The 20,579-nt window shown below is 42.3% G+C and overlaps 2 protein-coding genes across 6 annotated transcripts in view; one reads left to right on the top strand and one right to left on the bottom strand.

Annotated features, from left to right (window-relative positions):
• The window catches only part of enc2 (ectodermal-neural cortex 2), a 29,931-nt gene extending 25,876 nt beyond the window's left edge, over window positions 1–4,055 (top strand). The window contains exon 12 of the mRNA XM_078257907.1: window positions 159–4,055. The gene's annotated coding sequence lies outside the window, so the exon portion shown is untranslated. The remainder of the gene's footprint in view (window positions 1–158) is intronic.
• An 11,449-nt stretch (window positions 4,056–15,504) lies between these two features.
• The window catches only part of akap13b (A-kinase anchoring protein 13b), a 31,676-nt gene continuing 26,601 nt past the window's right edge, over window positions 15,505–20,579 (bottom strand). For 3 of the 5 annotated variants that reach the window (XM_078257909.1, XM_078257908.1, XM_078257912.1), the window contains 6 exons: window positions 19,708–19,758; window positions 19,421–19,615; window positions 19,051–19,332; window positions 17,619–17,738; window positions 17,262–17,481; window positions 15,505–17,074 (listed from right to left, as the gene is read on the bottom strand). In XM_078257909.1, coding sequence (XP_078114035.1) covers window positions 17,016–17,074; window positions 17,262–17,481; window positions 17,619–17,738; window positions 19,051–19,332; window positions 19,421–19,615; window positions 19,708–19,758 — 927 coding nt within the window. In that variant the 3' untranslated portion in view covers window positions 15,505–17,015. The remainder of the gene's footprint in view (window positions 17,075–17,261; window positions 17,482–17,618; window positions 17,739–19,050; window positions 19,333–19,420; window positions 19,616–19,707; window positions 19,759–20,579) is intronic. The other 2 variants (XM_078257910.1, XM_078257911.1) reach the window with 2 other exon arrangements.

A 20,579-nucleotide genomic window follows, 5' to 3' on the forward strand; every position in this document is an offset into this window, starting at 1 on the left:
AACACACCTCTGATTAATGAAGACACTGAAAAAAGACGACCAAAACAATGAAAAAAGTTTACATTTTTACACAGAAAAGCAAAGTTGGAACGCACACTAGGGTTAAGACAGATATGGGGTCCTTATCTTTCTCCCTCCTGTCTTCCTGTCTTTGTCAGGTGTTGACTGAGGAGGACTCTGCCTGGAGGAGAAGCTGAAACTTTATGGAGCGCCACACAGGACCAATACTTCCACAACACGCTGCACCTCACAGACTCAGTCAGTCCTGAGCCAACAGCACAGCAGCCAGATGTTAACACACACAAAGAATCCCTCTCCATACCGTGCTTCCTGAATCAACAGACACTTTGATCAACCTGACTGATGGACGCGTGGAGCACTCGTACAAACCTATGAGGGTTCATTTTGGTTGTGTGTGTGTGTGTGTGTGTTTTGTCTCAGGCCATGTTTCTGTAATGTCTTACTAGTCATGAAATCCACTACTACACCATCCCAGTGTAAAGATGTACTTGAGTGGCTTCACTCAAAAACACAACAAAACGCCAAAAGAAAGCAGCTCACAGTTTCTTGTGAACTCAACTTCTTATTAGAGCTCGCACTGCACAAACTCACTACATTACTATCACTTCTGTCCCAATACAGTGTTAATGAAGGGGGGGGCACTTAAACTGCACTCTCTTCATCATCTACATTAAGAACAGTCTGAGGGTTTACATTTTACAGCAGCAGTACATCAGGTAACACCAAGATAATATCTGGCTTCTCAGCGTTCGATTGGAAACCGTCTTCTTTAAAATGGGCCGTGTAATATTGCTATTCTCAGCAAAACAGTGGATGTTATGGGTAATGTCAGGATTTATTTTTCACATTGAAGGCTCTGCAGTTGCATCAGAAATGTTTACATGATAACAGCTGAAAAACAAAGTGATGAAAATGGTATGATCATGTTAAAGCTAAGTATGAATACACAATTGTGTTAATTAGGTTATTTTTATTCCATTACTAAATAAGTGAGCACCCTCAATGCTGAGTCGTCAAACCGGTCGTTGCTCCAGTATATCACAGACTATATAGTGTCAGAAGTGATGTAGGGTGTAATCATTCTCACTAAGCATTCAGACAACACTACAGAACAGCAAACAGACTAAATAGCAGGCTACAAGTGATCACTTCTGTCAACAGTGGTGTTAGCTATGGTAACGCTTAGCCAGACTGTTGACAAGGAAACCTTTTTAGAAACACAAACTCAACACTAGAAAAATGTTAAGACTGTCTTTAATACTGATGAAAGTTGAAGGAAGCAGTACATAGAAGCATATCCAGGATATCTTTTGGTTATCTGACTACACTAACCCGAACAACCGCAGTCACAACTCCATGAATCTAACCATGGGCATGTTCACATTAAAGGGGCGGGGTTCGCAGCATATGACCAATCAAACATGGACAAGTCTAATGGCAGCAGAGGAAACAGCACACTATAATATTAGACATATACGGAGAAAAAAATCGAGTAGGGTTGGGTACCGAAACCCGGTTCCACTATGGAACCGGTTCCTGCGCAACCGGTAGGATTCGGACCGCATTGGAATGCAAATTTCGGTTCCTCATTTCGGTTCCACTTAATGTGTCGACTGAAATATTTTCCCTCTGTCGTTCCAAAACGGACGTAAAAATATCACCCTCTCTCTGTAGTCTACCGCTAGCTAGCTACCGTAAATGTAGGCTACTTTTAAAATGGCTTATTTTCCCTCTGGGCTCACCAAAACGGACGTAAAAATATCACCCTCTCTCTGTAGTCTACCGCTAGCTAGCTACCGTAAATGTAGGCTACTTTTAAAATGGCTTATTTTCCCTCTGGGCTCACCAAAACGGACGTAAAAGCATATTAACCATTCACTGCACGTGGTCGCTAGTAAACATATTACACTTACAAGAATCAGTTTAGGAATCGGAATCGTTTTAAAAGTACCGGTATCGTAAAAATCCAAACGATACCCAACCCTAGTATCGAGTGCGTCTTGAAAACCTCTCTTTTAGTCTTCTTCTAAATAATGTTCTTATTTATTGTTATGCATAAACAAACACATTTCAGATAAGCATTTAGACATGCCTGCCTGCCCTCCCCTCTCACCATGATCTTCTATGGCGGGGATGCCATCTTCCATCAACATGTATTGGTCAGTAGGTGAACCCTTTATACCTGAGCTGTTCAGCACAACTTACCATGGTGATTTCTCCTGGTAAAAAGTAAACCAGCGTCATGAGAAAGAAAAGCCACGGTTATCCCTGGAGTTCCCCTAAATCCTACTTTGTAGTAGCCTGACAAGCCAGACCCGCATCAAGATGTTTGGTCTGGGAACTCACCATTGGCAGGACTCAATCCGAGGGGCGGAACAGTTGTCTTTCAAATTCGAATTTGGGATAGCGCTACAACCAACCAGAGCAACGAAGAAGGTAGCAGAGCTAGTTGATAGATTTAACTTTTGCCGTATCCGGTCGGCAAAACTCCGAACACATCTTCCTTTTTTAAGAATGACTTCAGTGCCGTTCTTTGTTCTTTTCTCCAAGAAAAGCTGAACTCCAAGTCTTCCAGAGTTCGAAAGACCGCTGTTCGCCAGCAGCAGCAGCCATCTTCTTTGTTTTCAAGTAGCAGGGAATTCACGCGGAACTGTCGTAACTCTGCCGTCATTATGTTAAGCCCCGCCCACCGACTCTATACACAATGTGACTAGATATCTAGGCTAACTCCGTAGTACAGGCCCTGTAAACATATTGCGTCGTGACTGAACATCATGTTTATTCTTCATTAATAATTGAACTGTTGCCATGACGAAGCACAGTAGTTTGATGAGTTAGGTCTCAGTGTTGAAGTGCCAGAACATACACCACTTGATGGTGTTTGTGATGAGTTCTGGGTGGAGACATATACTCCAAACCATAGTGTCTACATAGTCTTTTAACTTAATGGTGTCCTTGTGTCTCATGTGGAGACGCAGTAACTGTGTGAAATCACAGGAATTCTTACTTTTGCTTTTCTCGAGTGCCAGACAGACCTTTGCTGAGCTCTAAAGCAACATTTTCCAATAATTTCCGTCAATGCTTTTATGTCCAAAGATAAGGCACAGGAAACACATTTGGGAGCATGATCTGTGGATTTAATTCCAATGCACATTTAATATGATAGTTTAACATCTTTGCAAGTTGCACATGCACTCCATTGTTTTTCCAGTAGCATGTTTTAGTGTTAAGGACCATGTGAAAGTGAAGTGGCACTGGGCGGTTGGTGTCGCATCAGGGAGGGGACATGATGCTATTTGTGTATTTTATAGGACTAATATGAGAAGCACAGAACAGCCTTGTGTACGGTGTCCTGCAGAAATCATCACTGCCAAAAAGATGTTTGAAGCAGAAGCTGAACCCTTAATATGTTTCTGTAACTCCTATGCACTTTTGATATTGAGCAATGCATTCATTAGCGGTGGTGTGACTTTGTCCCACAGGTGTGGGATATGTTTTACATGCCGGAGATAACACCAGCTGTCACAATATGAAAACATGGCACCAAATGGATGAACAGGACTTCTGCAGGACACAGAATATCATGGCTGATATGTTGTATTGTCTCTGTGATACAGTATTTGCTGGTGTTGTCCAACTGTTGAAGGCGCTGCCGTGAGAAAACTCTGTGACTTTAATTTGACTGGAGTTGGATTTTAGCTACTGCACAGAAGTGAAAATGAGTGAAGATGTTAAAAAAAATACTTTTTTCCTGTTTTTAGAATTTGAAGAAGTAAGACGGAAAGTGTTTTTGAAAGAACCGAGGATTTTTAAATGATATGGACAAAATGTTATACTGTATGTTTTTACTGGGGAAAATAAACTGACTCACTTTTGAAACTCTGCATAGCTCTTGAAAGTGAAGAGGATGATGAAGGCATGTCCTACTTTTGCGCAACATTTATTGTGCTTTTATACCTCAGTGGCTTTTTTTAACACATAAGTTGTCAGAGGAGGAAAAAAAACATGAACGTAATAAAGATTATTGCAGTAAATGAAAAGGTGCATTGCAAAGTAACTTTTGGGGATCCATTCATTTACCTCTACCAGAGAAAAAAACAGCAGCAGCAATGTTCTTGTTCTCAGGACTTTGCTCTCTTTGTTTGAATTACGTCTGAAATTAATTTTTTTGTTCTGACTTCACAGCAGGTTCAGTTCAGTGTTCATTTAAGGTAAGTACTGTATGTCTCTGAGATCTTTACAGCAATCACCTTGTCAAAAAAAAACAGTTGGTCTAACAGAAACAAGTGAACATTGACATATATATATATCCTTTTTCTATTTCAACCTGATGAGTCACTTGAACTTAAAGGTGCAGTAGGTGAGACTTATAAAACTAACTTTCTGTTATATTTGCTGAAACTGACCCTATGTTCCAGTAGAACTACATGAAGCAGGTCATTTAAAAATAAATCCAGCTCCTCTGGCTCCACCTACAGCCTGAAGTGAGATTTGTAAAAATCCACCGCTCCCTGTTCAGATGCACCAATCAGGGCTGGGGGGTCTAACTGCGTGTCAATCACTGCGCAGGCACATGCATTCATTCTCCCTTGTGGCGGGAGGGGCTTAGGAGACCTATTTGGGCTTTAGCGAAAGGGGGGGAGGGACTGAGAAGTTGTTGATGTTCACATTTTTTGGCCAAGTCCTGGATCTTTGCAATCTTACCTACAGCACCTTTTAAGTACTGAACAACTGTTTAAATTAGGAACTGGGTCGTGACTGATCAAACTACAGTCTGGATGTTTGCCCCTGATAACCTTCAGTCGGCGATCAGACAGAACATGGTGCCTTATCTGCATCTTCTCCATCTAGTCGGTGTCGTTCCATGAGATTTGATACACACAATAGGACGCTGACATGATCATTAACTAAGAAAAGGTTAAACTTAGGTCTATTGTATCGCTAATACATGCTTTTATCTCAGACGTGTTTTAAGACTCGGGGACCGACATCATGCCTTCCAGTCAGCAGCCCCTTTGGAATAGTCTCCCAATAAGCTTCAGGTCCTTGGACTCTCTGGACTCGTTCATTAATTCCTGATAATGGACACCACGTCAGACATGAATAAGGAAAGCCATTTCAGTGGAATACAGTTTACAGAAACCAGATTCAAATTGATCAAACACCCTGTGCAGTTACATTATTTTAACAAGTAGCTTTTAGCAACCTTGTCTAAAAGTTTTGAAAAGAAAGGGAGTTTAGAAATGGGCCTGTAGTTCTGTGGCAAGGATGGGTCCAGGTTGGGGTTCTTTAACAGAGGATGAACTATAGTCTGCACCCTGATATAAAAGAGATGGCTTTATAACGTTGACTGTACATTAGATGATGAAGTTGATGATTGGCATTTAGCAGTCCTGTCGCAAAGGGTTCGTTACAGAGGTTCTGATGGTTGCTCTGACCACTGTAGTCTTTACAAACATCAATGCTCCATTGGGTTTACCCACCAATGAGGCACCAACACGTCAAACCATTGTTAATAAATGTAATGTTCAACAGCAAAATGTTGTAGAAGGGGTTTTTTTTTTCAAATCTATGCACCCCCAGTCAACCTCATGGGGTTTAGCAGGGACATTGACCAACTGCCTTCCACAGCAGATGCAGAGCTTAATTTCCAATTTTACCAACAGTAACACACCATTCGCTGTATATGCTGAAGAAGCACATTTATCTGCCTGCTGTGTAGTGTCCTAAATTTGTATCTGTTTTACCAAACATGACTAAGGTCAACGTTAATGGCAAAGAATGGATTCACATACACTTTATGTACTCACACACACACACACACACCACACTCCCCCTTGGTGCATTATTCATGCTTGTTCCTGTCTATAAATATCCAACATGGCAGTAATGGAAGAGCTTTGTATGTCAGTGCAGTCCTAAATCTCCCTGGTGTGTGCTGGCCTCCATGTTCACTGTTTGGTGTATTTAATGTATCAACACTGTGATGGTGCTGTTTAAACCCTGAGATGTAAAATCAAGAGTGCAGTTTAATTCCCCACCAATAATCAGCTGATCCTGATGGTAATTACCTAATTCATGTTTTAACTGAGTGAAAAAAAACACTTTCTGATCCCTGATTAGGGGCATATACATTAACAAAACCAAACAGAACTCTCCGTCTCTGCCCTGACAACCAGCAGCCGTCCCTTTCACCACTTTGGTGGAAGATATATTTACATTTGCAGCTGCCTTAAACAGAACAGCAACCCCTGAACTAACATTACTGCCATGACTAAGAACATGGGGCTCCTCCTGTAGAGGGAATTATGTCTAAAATACGGCCCTAAGGCCTGTCAAATCTGACTCCAATTTATTAATTCCTGCGCCTTCTTTGATTGGACTTAAGTTTACCCAAAACACAAGGATCAATCTGAGACGAAGAGTTCAGTTAAGCAAATTTTACTGAGTCCAGCATAAAAGTATAACACAATTGCGGGTTCACAAACAGAGACGTTTCCCCAGCAATCAGACATCACGTCAGACCTGGTCCACCAAGTTGTCCTCCGAATTATGAACGCTCCTCTATTCTTTACCTCAAGCTTTTATCCTATCCTCAAAGGGGGTGTCTAATTATTTCTAGACAGAAACTGTTATCTTCACAGACACACATGCCAAGGTCAGGGCCTTCTGTGTGGTGCAACTTCGTCTTCATTCCTGCAACCTTCAAACAATGCACCACAATGCCATAAATCCCTAAACTATTTTTATGACTTAGGCTATGTTTAGACGGAAACTATCTGAAGAGAAAACGCAAAAGTGGCGTTGCGTTCTCACTTTTATTCCACGTTTAGACAAGCGTTATGGGGGAAATCTGCGTGCATATGGTGACGCTAAAAGTGTGTGAAATGCGATCCACCAAGTCCGCACGCCTGCGTAGAACCTTCCTTCTACTTGTCTCCCTCTCCTCCTCCTCTCTCCCTCTCCTCTCTCTAGTAGCACGAGCGAACAACAAAAGCTGAGAACTTTTGTCTGGACAGATGAGGAGGTGGAGTTATTGCTCCAAACAATGCACAATGCAAACGCATTTTGTGTTCTTTTCAAAGGTTGAGTTTTGAGGCGGAAACATTTCTTTTCATCCAACAGGTAAAAAGCAACCAGTCTTTTCAGTACAGCAACAGATCAATTTGTCAGTGTCTTTGAAGTAATCAGTCACTTTCACAGATTTTTAAAAAGTTTCATTCAGAAACTGATTTATATCATCTAACGAGTACACATCTGTGCAGTATCAGCAGTATCAGACTCTGAATCATACTCCATTTTCTTCATCCTCCACTCCTTCATCAGTGGTGATCCCAGTGTGACCTGCTGTAACTCTTGTGGAGGCTACTTCATCAGTAATTCCAGAACCCCACCCAGAATGACTCTGCAGGCACAGAAAACGGCTGCTGCTCAGACTGACTCTGTCCCTCCACGTTACCATTTTCACTTTGCGAAACCGCAGTGCCGCCAGCCTCATCTGCAACGCCGCAATCTGCCACCGCACTTCCAGCAGTTGCTTCAACTGCCTTGGGCCCGGCACCGGGCCCCAGCCTCCGCAACCCCGGCCTCGGCATCAGAGGAGAGGAGACAAGGAGAGGAGGAGACGAGAGAAGGAAACATCAGTGACTGTACTCTGTTTCAGTAGAAATCTGCTCCTCTCAGCAGCAAGGTGAGAAATGACCCTGTGGGCTGAAATATCTTTCTTCAGACTGCTGCTTCCTATGAATCGCTTCTCTGCAGAGAATATGAGGAAAAAATCAATGTGGTGCAGATCTAATGTGCGGATGTGTAAGAGGGGATAAATCAGAGCTTCAGGTCATCCACTGTGTGTTGGTGTGTTATCATAGCAGCGGGGCTGGGGAGGGGACGAGAATATGAAAAGAAACAATATTTGGATGAAGGGGAAGGGTTTGGTTTTAGCAGAGTTATTTTGTATATTTTTAAAGATTATTTTTGGGCATTTTCGGCCTTCACCCTGATAGGACAGCTGAAGACATGAAAGGGGAGAGAGAGGGGGAAACGACACGCAGCAAAGGGCCGCAGGTCGGAGCCGAACCCGGGCACCCTGCACCTCCACACATGGGCGTCCGCTCCACCAACTGAGCCATCCGGGCACCCGACAGATACTGAGTTTTTGAAGTTTAATATCATATGATATGTATTTAATAAACAAACAGTTTGAACCCCTCCCCTCTGGCAGAAGGCTGCAGTCTATCAGGACCAAAGCATCAGCCATTTTCAGCACAGTTTTTTCCTCTCAGCAGTCAGCCTGACCAACAAGGCCCCGGACCCCCACTGACACTGACTCTTAACCCCCCCATACTTAGTCACTATACTTTGCACTAACCTCCATCATGGACTATACATCTACCCACTGCACATTGTATATATTTCTTTGCATTCTGCACTCAACCAATTCAGCCTCCTTTTCTCTTTTCTGCTATCCATCCATCTTCATCCGCTTATCCGGTATCGGGTCGCGGGGGTAGCAGCTCCAGCAGGGGACCCCAAACTTCCCTTTCCCGAGCCACATTAACCAGCTCCGACTGGGGGATCCCGAGGCGTTCCCAGGCCAGGTTGGAGATATAATCCCTCCACCTAGTCCTTCCCCGAGGCCTCCTCCTAGCTGGACGTGCCTGGACGTGCCTGGAACACCTCCCTAGGGAGGCGCCCAGGGGGCATCCTTACCAGATGCCCGAACCACCTCAACTGGCTCCTTTCGACGCGAAGGAGCAGCGGCTCTACTCCGAGCTCCTCACGGCTGACTGAGCTTCTCACCCTATCTCTAAGGGAGACGCCAGCCACCCTCCTGAGGAAACCCATTTTGGCCGCTTGTACCCTGGATCTTGTTCTTTCGGTCATGACCCAGCCTTCATGACCCTAGGTGAGGGTAGGTATATTTGTTTCTGTTTCTGTCTTTATTGTTTATTTCTTATGTTTAATATCTTTGTGTATGTATGCAGCAATCAGCAAGGCAAATTCCACAAAGAGTAACTACTGTGGCAATAAACTCCTTTCTCATTCTGATTCATATTTTTTTTCTCCATGTGCTATAGCCTACCATTAATGTTTAACATGCTATATGTTGACTTTAAAAGTCTTTGACTTTTTTTGACGTTTTTCCACATATGCTTTTTTTAACATGCAATAATGTCACTTTTTTTTAACATACTACACTGACTTTGTTTGTCATACTTTTTTTTTTTTGACATATACTATGACTGTTTTTCGACATTCTATACTATGATTATTGCGACATACTATACTATGACTGATGAGTTTTCGACACTATACTATGACTTTTGTATCACTTTTTTTGTCATACTATACAAAGATTTTCTTGACATACTATATTATGCCTTTTTTTAGACATACTATACTATGATTTTTGTATCACTTTTTTCATTATGCTATACATAGATTTGTCTGACATAGCATACTATGACTTTTTTCAACATGCTATAGTATGATTTTTTTTATGAATTTTTCAAAATACTATACTATTACTTTTCATCACTTTTTTCAACTTGCTATACTATGAATTTTTTATATTTTTCGACATACTGAATTTTTTATGACTTTTTTCGACATACTATACTATTACTTTTAATAACTTTTTTCGACATACTATACTATGACTTTTTTCAATGTACTTTTCATCACTATACCATGACCAATCGACTATCCTAACCTTAACTACTCCAGGTCAATGCCTAACCTCAACCAATCGGGCTGCTTCGTAAGGCGGGTCTTGCTTAGAACTGCTCTGGGATCCATAATAACTCTAACCATGCTCACTTATCTTGTGGGTTTTCCGAGGAAATAAAATTTCTGCTTAGTTGACGACGAATTGAGGCAGGGTCTCTCAACTGCCGAAAAATTGCCACTGTGGTGCCGTGATATGTGCCGAACGGATGTCGCTCGCTAGGCCACTGCTGTGCCACTGTTGTAACACCTACAACTTTCATACAGTATGGCTATTATTCATCTTTTAAGACATTCATTTCATTAGAAAAATTATCACTTTTTCACATTTCTTACAACTTCACCTTCTTCTTACACATTTAACCAGCAATCCAGTTTAGCTTTAGCATTAGCTTTTAAAAAACGTTAATTATTCCACATCTTTTTTACATTAGTGGTGTCATTCAACTTGCCAATGAAATTCATAATAATTAAAACCATTCCCACTTTTCCAACTATTCTCACTACTTCAATTTCTTCTTACAGATTTAAGATATTAATCCAGTTTAGCTTTAGCAATTTATCTATTCAGCATTCACACCCGTTTTCTGCAGGAAATGCATTTTCTAGGCTACTATTCATTTTTATGACTTTTTTGACATGCTATACAGACTTTTTTTCCAACATACTATACTACGTTTTTCAACATGCTATACTATGACTTGTTTAATTTTTTCAACATAATACCTTATGACTTTTTTGAGACTACTATTACTTCTTTCAACATACTATGACTTTTTTTTAAATAATTTTTTCAACACTATACTACGAAGTTTTTTGATATGCTATACTATACTATGACTTTTTTATGACTTTAGGCTAGATCCACTCTATCTGGAAAGTGTCCTGGGATAACATGTTACTGTATGACTTACACCATATATAAAATTGTATTATTATTGTATTATTATTATTATAGATTATGTCTTTGTATTTCTGATCAAATCAGAGAGGTTCAGTTGCCTATTAACCACTGTGTCCTCGTCTGGGGTTTAACCCTGGGACCTCTTGCACCGTAAGCAATTATTTACTTATTTGCAAAGGACATGTTAATAAAGGAAATGTCAGTGGGGGACTACATTTCTAATTATTCGTATGGAGATCCCTGTTGTTTGGAATGGGCATGACCAAACAGGAAGGTAACTGTCTATCAAGGAGGGTGCACCATCCACCCAATAGCCCAAGGCTGGGGTTGGACCAAATTATCATCCATCTTTTCTTTTCCCATTTAGACAGAAGTATATCTGCAGCCCTTGTCCAAATGGGAATCCCAACAACCCCATTCAAAGGGGTACTAAATGAACAAATGCTCTTCTCTCTCATTTCACACCTCACACATCTCTCTCTAATTTTCAACTTTAATTATTCTTGCATAGTCTCCCCCTCCATTAAAGGAACCACAGACGTGTTGCATGACAAACAGCATGGTTATTTATTGAAGAGAGAAAATGACTTTACATTTAGAGGACAGATAAATAAAGCTTTGTTATTTATTAAAAAAAACAATCATCCAACTAAACAAAATCCACAATTATCAGTACTTTGGAAGTTCAGATTTGTACATAAAACATATTTACAAAATGTATTGTGTTGCCCTTTTTTTCTTTGTACACAAAATGCGAAAAAATAAACTTTGTACCTTTTGTTTACAGTACAAATACATTTAAAAAAAAAAAAAAAAAGCTTACAGTGCAAAAACTGTAAGGTCTAATGTGAGTTAGTAAAAGTCCTTATGAATGGTTTTAGTAGCCGTCTGGTGCACGCTGAGCGGGAACACTGTGGAGCCCCATACCACCACCATGTTCTATGGTCAAAAACTGTTTGTCATTTAGCTTATTTGGTTTCAGACATCCAAAAGCTGCAGATTGTGAACAGAGCTGTATAGGTGTACGAGGCGAACCAATGGAGAACAGCCCGACATATACCTCCTCTAACTGGACACACTCAAGGACACTGAAACCCACTGAAGGATATCTGGATCAGAGAGGGGGGGGGCGGGGGGCGGTATTTAAACTAATCTCCCTCTTCACAGCAGGACTCTGGCTGCTCCCATGTGGCAGTGCTGCTGGGATTTCTACTCTGAAAACAGAACTCATCCCGAGTGCATTTAGCTTGAGATGTAGAACAGTGTTCACAAAGATATATTATAACATGTTCTCTACTGCTCGCACATGCCAGGCTCAATCTTCAGTCCAACTGAACTCACAATCTGCACATCAAAGTAATTTTTACATGTACAGTATTCTTAATATTTGGATCACTAAAAGGAAGACAACAATCTATCACAAAGTGCTCCTTTAGCCAGGACACCATATACAGCTTTTAAACTGGCTGCTGCTGCTAAATGGAGCTTAAGGCTAAGGACAGTGTTTTGTTAGCAGTGGTGTTTAAGAAAAAGGACTACATGATTTCACATGTAAACTGAGTAAAACTGATTAGCTCTCTAGTCTTTCAGGCTCTCTTGTCAGCAGCCCTGTTTTCTCTGGTGGATGTTTGTGAGACATAAGACATGTCCGTAGAGGACAGACATTAGCTAGGAAGCTAAAGTCGGTCTGCATCCTGCCAGCTGATGATAGAACACTGATAGTCGTTGCAAATACAGTGATAAATGAAGTTCTTTGTAGATGGAGACAGAGTCACTTTGACTGGTTAATACAGGGGGCACTATCCTCAAACCAAAAATATAAAATACCTTTCTCCCCCTTTGGACTTATTTAAAGAGTATAAAACTGTGCGTAAGATCCGCACGCATAGTACGCGTACGCACATCTGTAACCAATGTTAATCAGCCTCTTATCCCGCCCTGTACACGCCCATTCTGAACCATAACTAGTCAATGCAGAGCACCTCATAAATGCTGATCAGTATGTTAATGACCCTGGCAATTGTTCTTTCGTTACGGCGAATCATGACGACTGGCGGGGAAAAAGCAAAAAACTTCTCAGACGCTGGTGAATTTCTGCAAATTGAATAATAATTTCGGCCTGTTCTCGCACAGTGTAGGGAAACCTGACACCTTTGCGTGGGAAGTGGCGTACGCACATTTTTAGCCCCGTTTTATGCATATAAATGAGACCCCAGATCTGTGTTGTTGTTGTACAAAAAAAAACTTTAAGGCATAACACGTCTCTCCAATACATTATATTAACGTTGTGTGATACTGTAGAAATATATTGCACTTATTTTGAAATATATTGCCTTTTAACATGTGAATCTGCAGGAAAATGCAGGATTTCCTTCTGGAGTATGAATAAATCTCCAGAGGAACTTGGAAGACTGTTTTCCACTTCTGAATCAGAAGACCAAAGGACTGAGGAGGAAGACTAACCACTGCTAATAATCACACACAGCAGAGAGAGAGAGAGAGGGAGAGAGAGAGAGAGAGAGAGAGAGAGAGACAGAGAGAGAGAGAGAGAGAGAGAGAGGGAGAGGGAGAGAGACAGAGAGAGAGAGAGAGAGAGAGAGAGAGAGAGAGAGAGAGAGAGAGAGAGAGAGAGAGAGAGAGAGAGAGAGAGAGAGAGAGAGAGAGAGAGAGAGAGAGGGAGAGAGAGAGACAGAGAGACAGAGAGAGAGAGAGAGAGAGGGAGACAGAGAGAGAGACAGAGAGAGAGAGAGAGAGAGAGAGAGAGAGAGAGAGAGAGAGAGAGAGACAGAGAGAGACAGACACAGAGAGAGACAGAGAGAGAGGGAGACAGAGAGAGAGAGAGAGCGAGAGGGGGGGAGAGAGAGAGAGAGAGACACAGAGAGACACAGCGAGAGAGAGAGAGAGAGGACACACAAGGAGACGAGAGAAGGAAACATCAGTGACTGTACTCTGTTTCAGTAGAAATCTGCTCCTCTCAGCAGCAAGGTGAGAAATGACCCTGTGGGCTGAAATATCTTTCTTCAGACTGCTGCTTCCTATGAATCGCTTCTCTGCAGAGAATATGAGGAAAAAATCAATGTGGTGCAGATCTAATGTGCGGATGTGTAAGAGGGGATAAATCAGAGCTTCAGGTCATCCACTGTGTGTTGGTGTGTTATATAGCAGCGAGAATAACAAAAGAAACAATATTTGGATGAAGGGGAAGGGTTGGGCTTTAACAGATACTGAGTTTTGGAAGGATTTGTCGTCTTCAGATGCATTCAGTAGAACAGGGATATATGAAGAGAAACTAGTTTAATATAGTCAGTGGTGGAGTCTACGTGATACGCAGGTAAACCCATTTTACTCAAGGGTCAAGGATTTCAGTATACCCACTTACAAAAACGTAAGGATACCGTTAAGTAACGATGATAGTTTTGGGAGAGAACTTTCACACTTTACTGATTGAAATATTGAAATCGTCTATCCAGTCAAATTGAACAGCCATCTGTTGTAAAAATCTAATTCACACTTCATTAATTCAGTTCATTCAGGATTGTTTCTTCTATCACACGTCTGACTCGAGATCAAACTGGGCTTTGTTACGCTGTACATTCTCAAATAATGAAAAATCACAGCAAACAATAAATAAATAATCAGTAAACATACTACTAACATACACGGTAACTTCAACGTAATGTGTACTTCCACAACATTATTCCATGGGTACTCTTTCAGAGTCATTTACTTTGATTGATTCTATATTTCAAAATAAAAGACCTTCAGGGAAGGGAATGAGGTTTTAGCCACTTGCCTCCTTTTGGGTTAGGGTTAGAGGGAATATGAATGTAAAACAGACGGTTTAAAGTGTTAAACATAACATGATGACGATGGGGGGTGGAAATAAAGGCCTGTCTCTGCGTCTCTCTTCCACTGAGCTGAATAAAGTCTCCAGCCACTATCTGACAATCTTCAGTATTATTATTATTATTATTATCATCATCATCATCAACTGTTCATAACTCTGTTTCTGTCTGCAATGATTGGTATTGATTGATGTGACAAGCAGCACTTTACAAACCCAACAAGTTAGTCGTTTTTCTTACATTACTTTTTTACGATTTTTGATTGTCTCATTTAAAGGCGCTGGGTAAAACTATCAACATTTGTCACAAAGAGGCAAATATATGTAAAATAATCCAAACTGATTGACATCAACATGGATGTTAAGCCAAGAAGTGCTCAGAACTGAGTGAGTGAGTGATTTCAGTCTGCTGATAAAGACAATGTGCAATGTGGTCAAAAGAAGAGCTATTAAAGGGATCCTGGGGGGGGTATTGTTCTGTCAACTGATGTTTCCGATGACAAGAGAAGAAAAGTAGAGCTCAGTAAACTGATGTTCAAATGTTCAGACAAGTAATAACTCATTGTTCGTTTTTCACTCAAATGGGCCTGGAGTATTCATTTTGACCACAGAAGCAATAACGTGATATGATCATATCATCTCAATATAAATCCAGTAAACGTAATAATACTGAATTGTGACCTGGCCCCACTGCAATATAACTACGTTGCACTGCTGCTCTCATGGGTAATGTTTTCTTTTACAATTCTGTCATTTCCAAATCATTTACCTAATTTCCTAAAACTTAACTACAAAGAACGGTGTCATACTAATTTAGCTCAATTGGTACACTTCTATTTGTAAAAATGTGAAAATATGTGAAACGTTGAAGCAAGCATACATACGGAGCCCCCAAAGTCCTGACACACACTCATTTTGAGCATTTGAGATTTAAAAAAAAATGACATCTTTCAGGAACTTGGGGGCTCGGTAGTAACAGTTCAACATATATTAAAGGGGAACTATGCAGTTGTTTTTTTTTTATCTTAATTTACCTTAACTGAACAGCTTCGGAGTCATTGGAATGGTTATGTGACTTTTTTGGGCTTGAATGGTGGTCGTCTCGGTCCCCCCTAGCGCCTGTTAGCGGAAAAATCACCCTTGCAACTTTTGGCCGGCGAGCTGCCGGCCTCAGCATCAGGAAGTATCGCGTGATATCAGATCTTGCGACGGAACAAATTGCTTCACGGCACTGCACACATACCATTCCATTCAGGAACCGGCTAGCTATAAGAACAAGGTAGCAATGGCAAGCTAGGAAAGACTGACCGAGTGAGGAGTCAGACACAAGTAAACATAGGAGCTGCCAAATATCTATTCTGAAGCTGTGGAGGGAGCTCTATAGAGAAACCTGCGAGCAAAAAGAGAGAAAACAGCGAAGAAATTATCCAAACTGCATAGCGCCCCTTTAACAATAAAGTTTGCAGTAATAAATGGAGATATACTTGGGTTTAAATGGAGCTTATCTTTCAAGAATGTTCCAGTTTACCTGTAATCGTAACAAATGACTAAAAGACGTATGATTAAATGATTAGGAAATGACAGAGCCTTAATAAGAAGCATCACTCTCTCATGAATATAAAGTGCGGGTTTAAATCTTTGTATCCTGATCCTGTTGATTGTTCCACTGAAAGACGATTAAAGACGATCACTGATTCTTCTGCAGAGCTCGATACTGACTGAGATGACCCTCAGCCAAAAAAACAATGAATTTCTAGAGATAAAAACATCTGCTATGACCACCTTCGTTCCTCTGAGCAGAGACTCTCTCAGAGACGCGTGTCCTGACCACTCTACAGATTCAGACATGTCTCTGGGGATTGGTTGTGTCTGGAGTTCTGTGGCCTCGGTGAGCACACTGAGCACACACACTGACCTCAGCACACAGTGTGGACACGGAGACATGGTGATTACTAACTGTTACAAACACCATGTGGTGTGCCGTCTGTTACTCCCTCTCCCCTTGTTTGACAGCTTGACCGATAAAAAGTTATAAAGCAAACCTCACACATTAAATTAAAAGTTCCTCGAGTTGCTAACTGAAACTGAGGAGTCACCAGCACCACAAGCACTCAAAGTTAGCGTCAGCACGACTAGAAAGAAAAGGCACTCATTATTGGTTCATGTTAAAGCTACAGTGTAAAGTCTCGAGGAGATTTGACTTGACACGTGAACTGACACACAGTTCGTCTGATTCGGCTTGGCTTTCTATCTCTAACACATGGAAGCTTGTAGGGAAAGTCTTCTTCTCCTGATTGAGTCATCATCTCAACACTGACCCTTCACCTGGTGTCTCTGGGAGGAGGACCCGGTCCATTCTGTCTGGCAGGAAAGCAGGGACAGTGTCCAGAGGCCAGACGGTCAGCAGAGACGCGTGGGCATTTTATATACAAATAGAGAGTTAGGGGTCCTGTTTGCTGCTCAGCCAGTTGTCTGGTTCCTCGGGAAAGTTACAAGTGCACATGTGCATCGTCCAGGTCCTCAGCAGAAGAAGATGTCTCCATCGTTGTGAGGATCCGACATCACTGCAACTTTGCTTTCTACAGAGACATGAAGATGAAGAGACATGAAGAACGCCGTGCAACAAGTAACCAGTAACATAGCTCAAGCACGGCGTGCGTCGTTCGACTGATCGTGACCGTTTTCCCAAGATGGGGCCCGCCTGTATAGGTGCAGGTGAGAAAACAAGAGAAAGAGCCTATTTCAGGATAGTTTGGTTCATCCTACCTGTCTGTGTCTGCTCTCCTTTGCCCTTCTTCTTCCTCTTGTCTTTCTTCTCCTTGGTTTTAGACAGCTGGAGCAGTCTGCTGGGGAGCTGGGACTCCTTCTCTGCTCCCTGGGGCTTGGAGGACGAGGTAGAGGAGAAGGGGTTAAAGCTTTTGCCCATCTTCTTGGATCCGATGCGGAGGAAAGGTTCTCTGCTCGGGGCCGAGGATGAGACCTCCACCTGTAGTACACATCCAGAAAAAGGAGACTTCTTTCAGGTGTTCAATGACTCATGTAGCAGCCGTCTAAACTAAAACTAACACACTGCTCTGTTCTCTTTCTGTGAATAAGTTTGGAACTTGGAGGACTCTATTTTACCCCTTTTGGCTGTTCTGCTGCTTCTTTTGAATCTAGATCCAGAGAGCCAGAGCTGTGGAACCGTATGGAGTCTTCAGAGGTGGTGGAGGGCGTGCGCTGGTACCTCTGAAGCTGCTCCGACTGTAAATGATGCATAGAGACACCAGAGACGTGAGTTCAATCAGTCTGCAGACGTTTGCCAGCGGGAATGATGCCAGCGAGGAATCATTCCCATGGAGCCCACATCAAAACTATTTTAGTTTATTAAAGATGCAGTAGGTAAGACTTATCTGTCATATTTGCTGAAACTGACCCTATGTTTCAGTAGAACTACATAGACGCCATCTATGCCCTTCACCATACCTAGAGATTGGCATGGGGTACTTTCCATAAAATCATCTCTCAATGCAAATCAAACCAGCTATTAGGCTAACTGAAATAAAACCATGCCAATCTCTAGGTATGGTGAAGGGGATGTGATGATGTGGGGGGGCTATTTTAATTCCAAAGGCCAAGGGAACTTTATCAGGATCATAGTATCCTGGATCCATGAAATAACTGGCCTTTAAAAACAAAAATCTGCCTGCCTCTATGGGAATTTAACATAGGGGTGTACTCACTTTTGTTGGCAGCGGTTTAGACATTAATGGCTGTGTGTTGAGTTATTTTGAGGGGACAGCACATTTACACTGTTACACAAGCTGTACACTTAATACTTTACATTGTAGCAAAGTGTAATTTCTTCAGTGTTGTCCCATTAAAAGATATAATTAAATATTTACTAAAATGTGAGGGGTGTACTCACTTTTGTGAGATACTGTACATAGTAATTGTTTGACAATATCTACATCTAAACACAGACACAGCTAAATAAAGTAAGCCGTTAGCATGCAAGGCATTTGACCATTCTACCAATTAATTCTTACAATCGTCAGTTCTATAAAACCTCCAACTGGGGACAAAGGTCTAGAAGTAACACTTTATCTTTTATATGCGTTGACTGGTTAGAGCTGCTGGAAGCTGTTCCCGTTAGCTCTTTAAGCTACGTGGCGTGTGACTGTAGCACTGGGCTAACCTGCCTGCACAACCCAGTCTCACGGCAGTTCGTGAAATGGTCACGTTATTTAATCTATTGATTCGTGTTCACGGGGACGTTTTTCTCGTTTGTTTTCGTGGTGGCCAGCAACCTTTCCCCGTTGTCTTTCTAATCACAACCGTCCCGTTATTGTCGCGCATCCCCCGCGACCGCCTCCTGGCGTGTGAGGCGTCCTTTCCCCGTTATGTTTTTCCGAAACCCAACCTCTGAATAGATGGTTCCCATTTCGTGCTGGCCACCACGGAAAAAAACGAGATAAACGTGTTGTTGTACACGTATCAATAGATAAAAAATAACGTGACAATTACATGAACTGCCGTGAGACCGTGTTGGCCTGCATCATCAGCGGACTCTGACCTGGTCTGTGTTCATGGCCTCCAGTCTCTGGGTGTCTCTCCTCAAAGTCTCCTGCTCCCTCTCCAGCATCATCTGGGCCTCCTTCAGCCTCTCCAGCTCTGCCTGGTACTCCTCTTTCTTCCTGAGCAGCAGCTCTCCCTCCTCGGTCAGATGGCGACGCCTCTCCTTGGTCTGCTCCTCCTCCAGCCTCAGCCTCTCCTCCCGCTCGGCCAGACTCTTCTCCTTCAACTCCCACGCCTTCTCTCTCCTCCTCTTCTCCTCCTGATGAGCAGCCTGCTGTTTCTGAAATAAACCACATATACTGAGTGTGGTACTGGATTCAAACAAATAAATGTAATAAAAAGGGCTCAGAGCATTATGGGAAGTCAACCTGCAGAGTGGCCGCCTCCTGCCGCTGTCTCTCCAGACTTCGGTGTTTCTCTTGCTCGATGAGTGAGGAGGGGCGGGACGAGGACGTGGACGACAGTGAGGAAGAGGATGAATGTCTGGAGGATGTGGCGGCGAGCCGGTCGCTGAGGGTCTGCCGCTGGTCCTCGATGAATGAGTCCTGCTGGAGCACAACGGCCTAGAGGCACAGAGAGGGGGGGGGGGGGTGTGATTACAGGGGAAAGACGCTCTGCGGTGTATGGAGTCACTGTCCTGGGGGGGTCACTGTACCTGCAGTGCAATCAGCAGCTCGTGGAGATGTGTCACACTGTGCAGAACCTGCTGGGGTTACACAGGATCACATTACAGTCAGGTGTCAGTAACCAATCACATTACAGCCAGGTGTCAGTAACCAATCACATTGCAGCCAGGTGTCAGTAACCAATCACGTTGCAGCCAGGTGTCAATAACCAATCACGTTACAGCCAGGTGTCAGTAACCAATCACGTTAGAGTCAGGTGTCAATAACCAATCACGTTACAGCCAGGTGTCAGTAACCAATCACGTTAGAGTCAGGTGTCAATAACCAATCACGTTAGAGTCAGGTGTCAGTAACCAATCACGTTAGAGTCAGGTGTCAGTAACCAATCACGTTAGAGTCAGGTGTCAGTAACCAATCACGTTAGAGTCAGGTGTCAGTAACCAATCACATAGCAGTCAGGTTTCAGTAACCAATCACATTACAGTCAGTTACGACAGTGTGAGCAAACATTTGATTTGGACAGGTTGGTCAACCTGCTGTGGATTAACACATTTTCCCACTATGATATAATGTCTCAGACAGATCTGATGGTAACAATGATATTTAAGTCTCCTGTGTTTCTGACATGATATAATGTACAGCTTTTCAGCACTCGTGTGACAATGCCTGCTGGGTAATTCACACCAAACACAGTAGCAGTGCTAAAATGTGTAGCAAGAGGAATCAGACAGTTACAGGGACACTGTTCAGTATGAAGAGTAGTGAGGATTGAGACCATATCTTTGTATTTCTGAACCAGCCTTTAAATAAAACCGTACTGAGCTACCGCCTACTCTACCTACAGTGGCTGGTGTCACGGTGACTGTGTAGAGCTATGCCTGGTAACACACACATGATGACA

Source organism: Sander vitreus, chromosome 8, assembly GCF_031162955.1.
Source record: "Sander vitreus isolate 19-12246 chromosome 8, sanVit1, whole genome shotgun sequence".
NCBI classification, from domain to species: domain Eukaryota; kingdom Metazoa; phylum Chordata; class Actinopteri; order Perciformes; family Percidae; genus Sander; species Sander vitreus.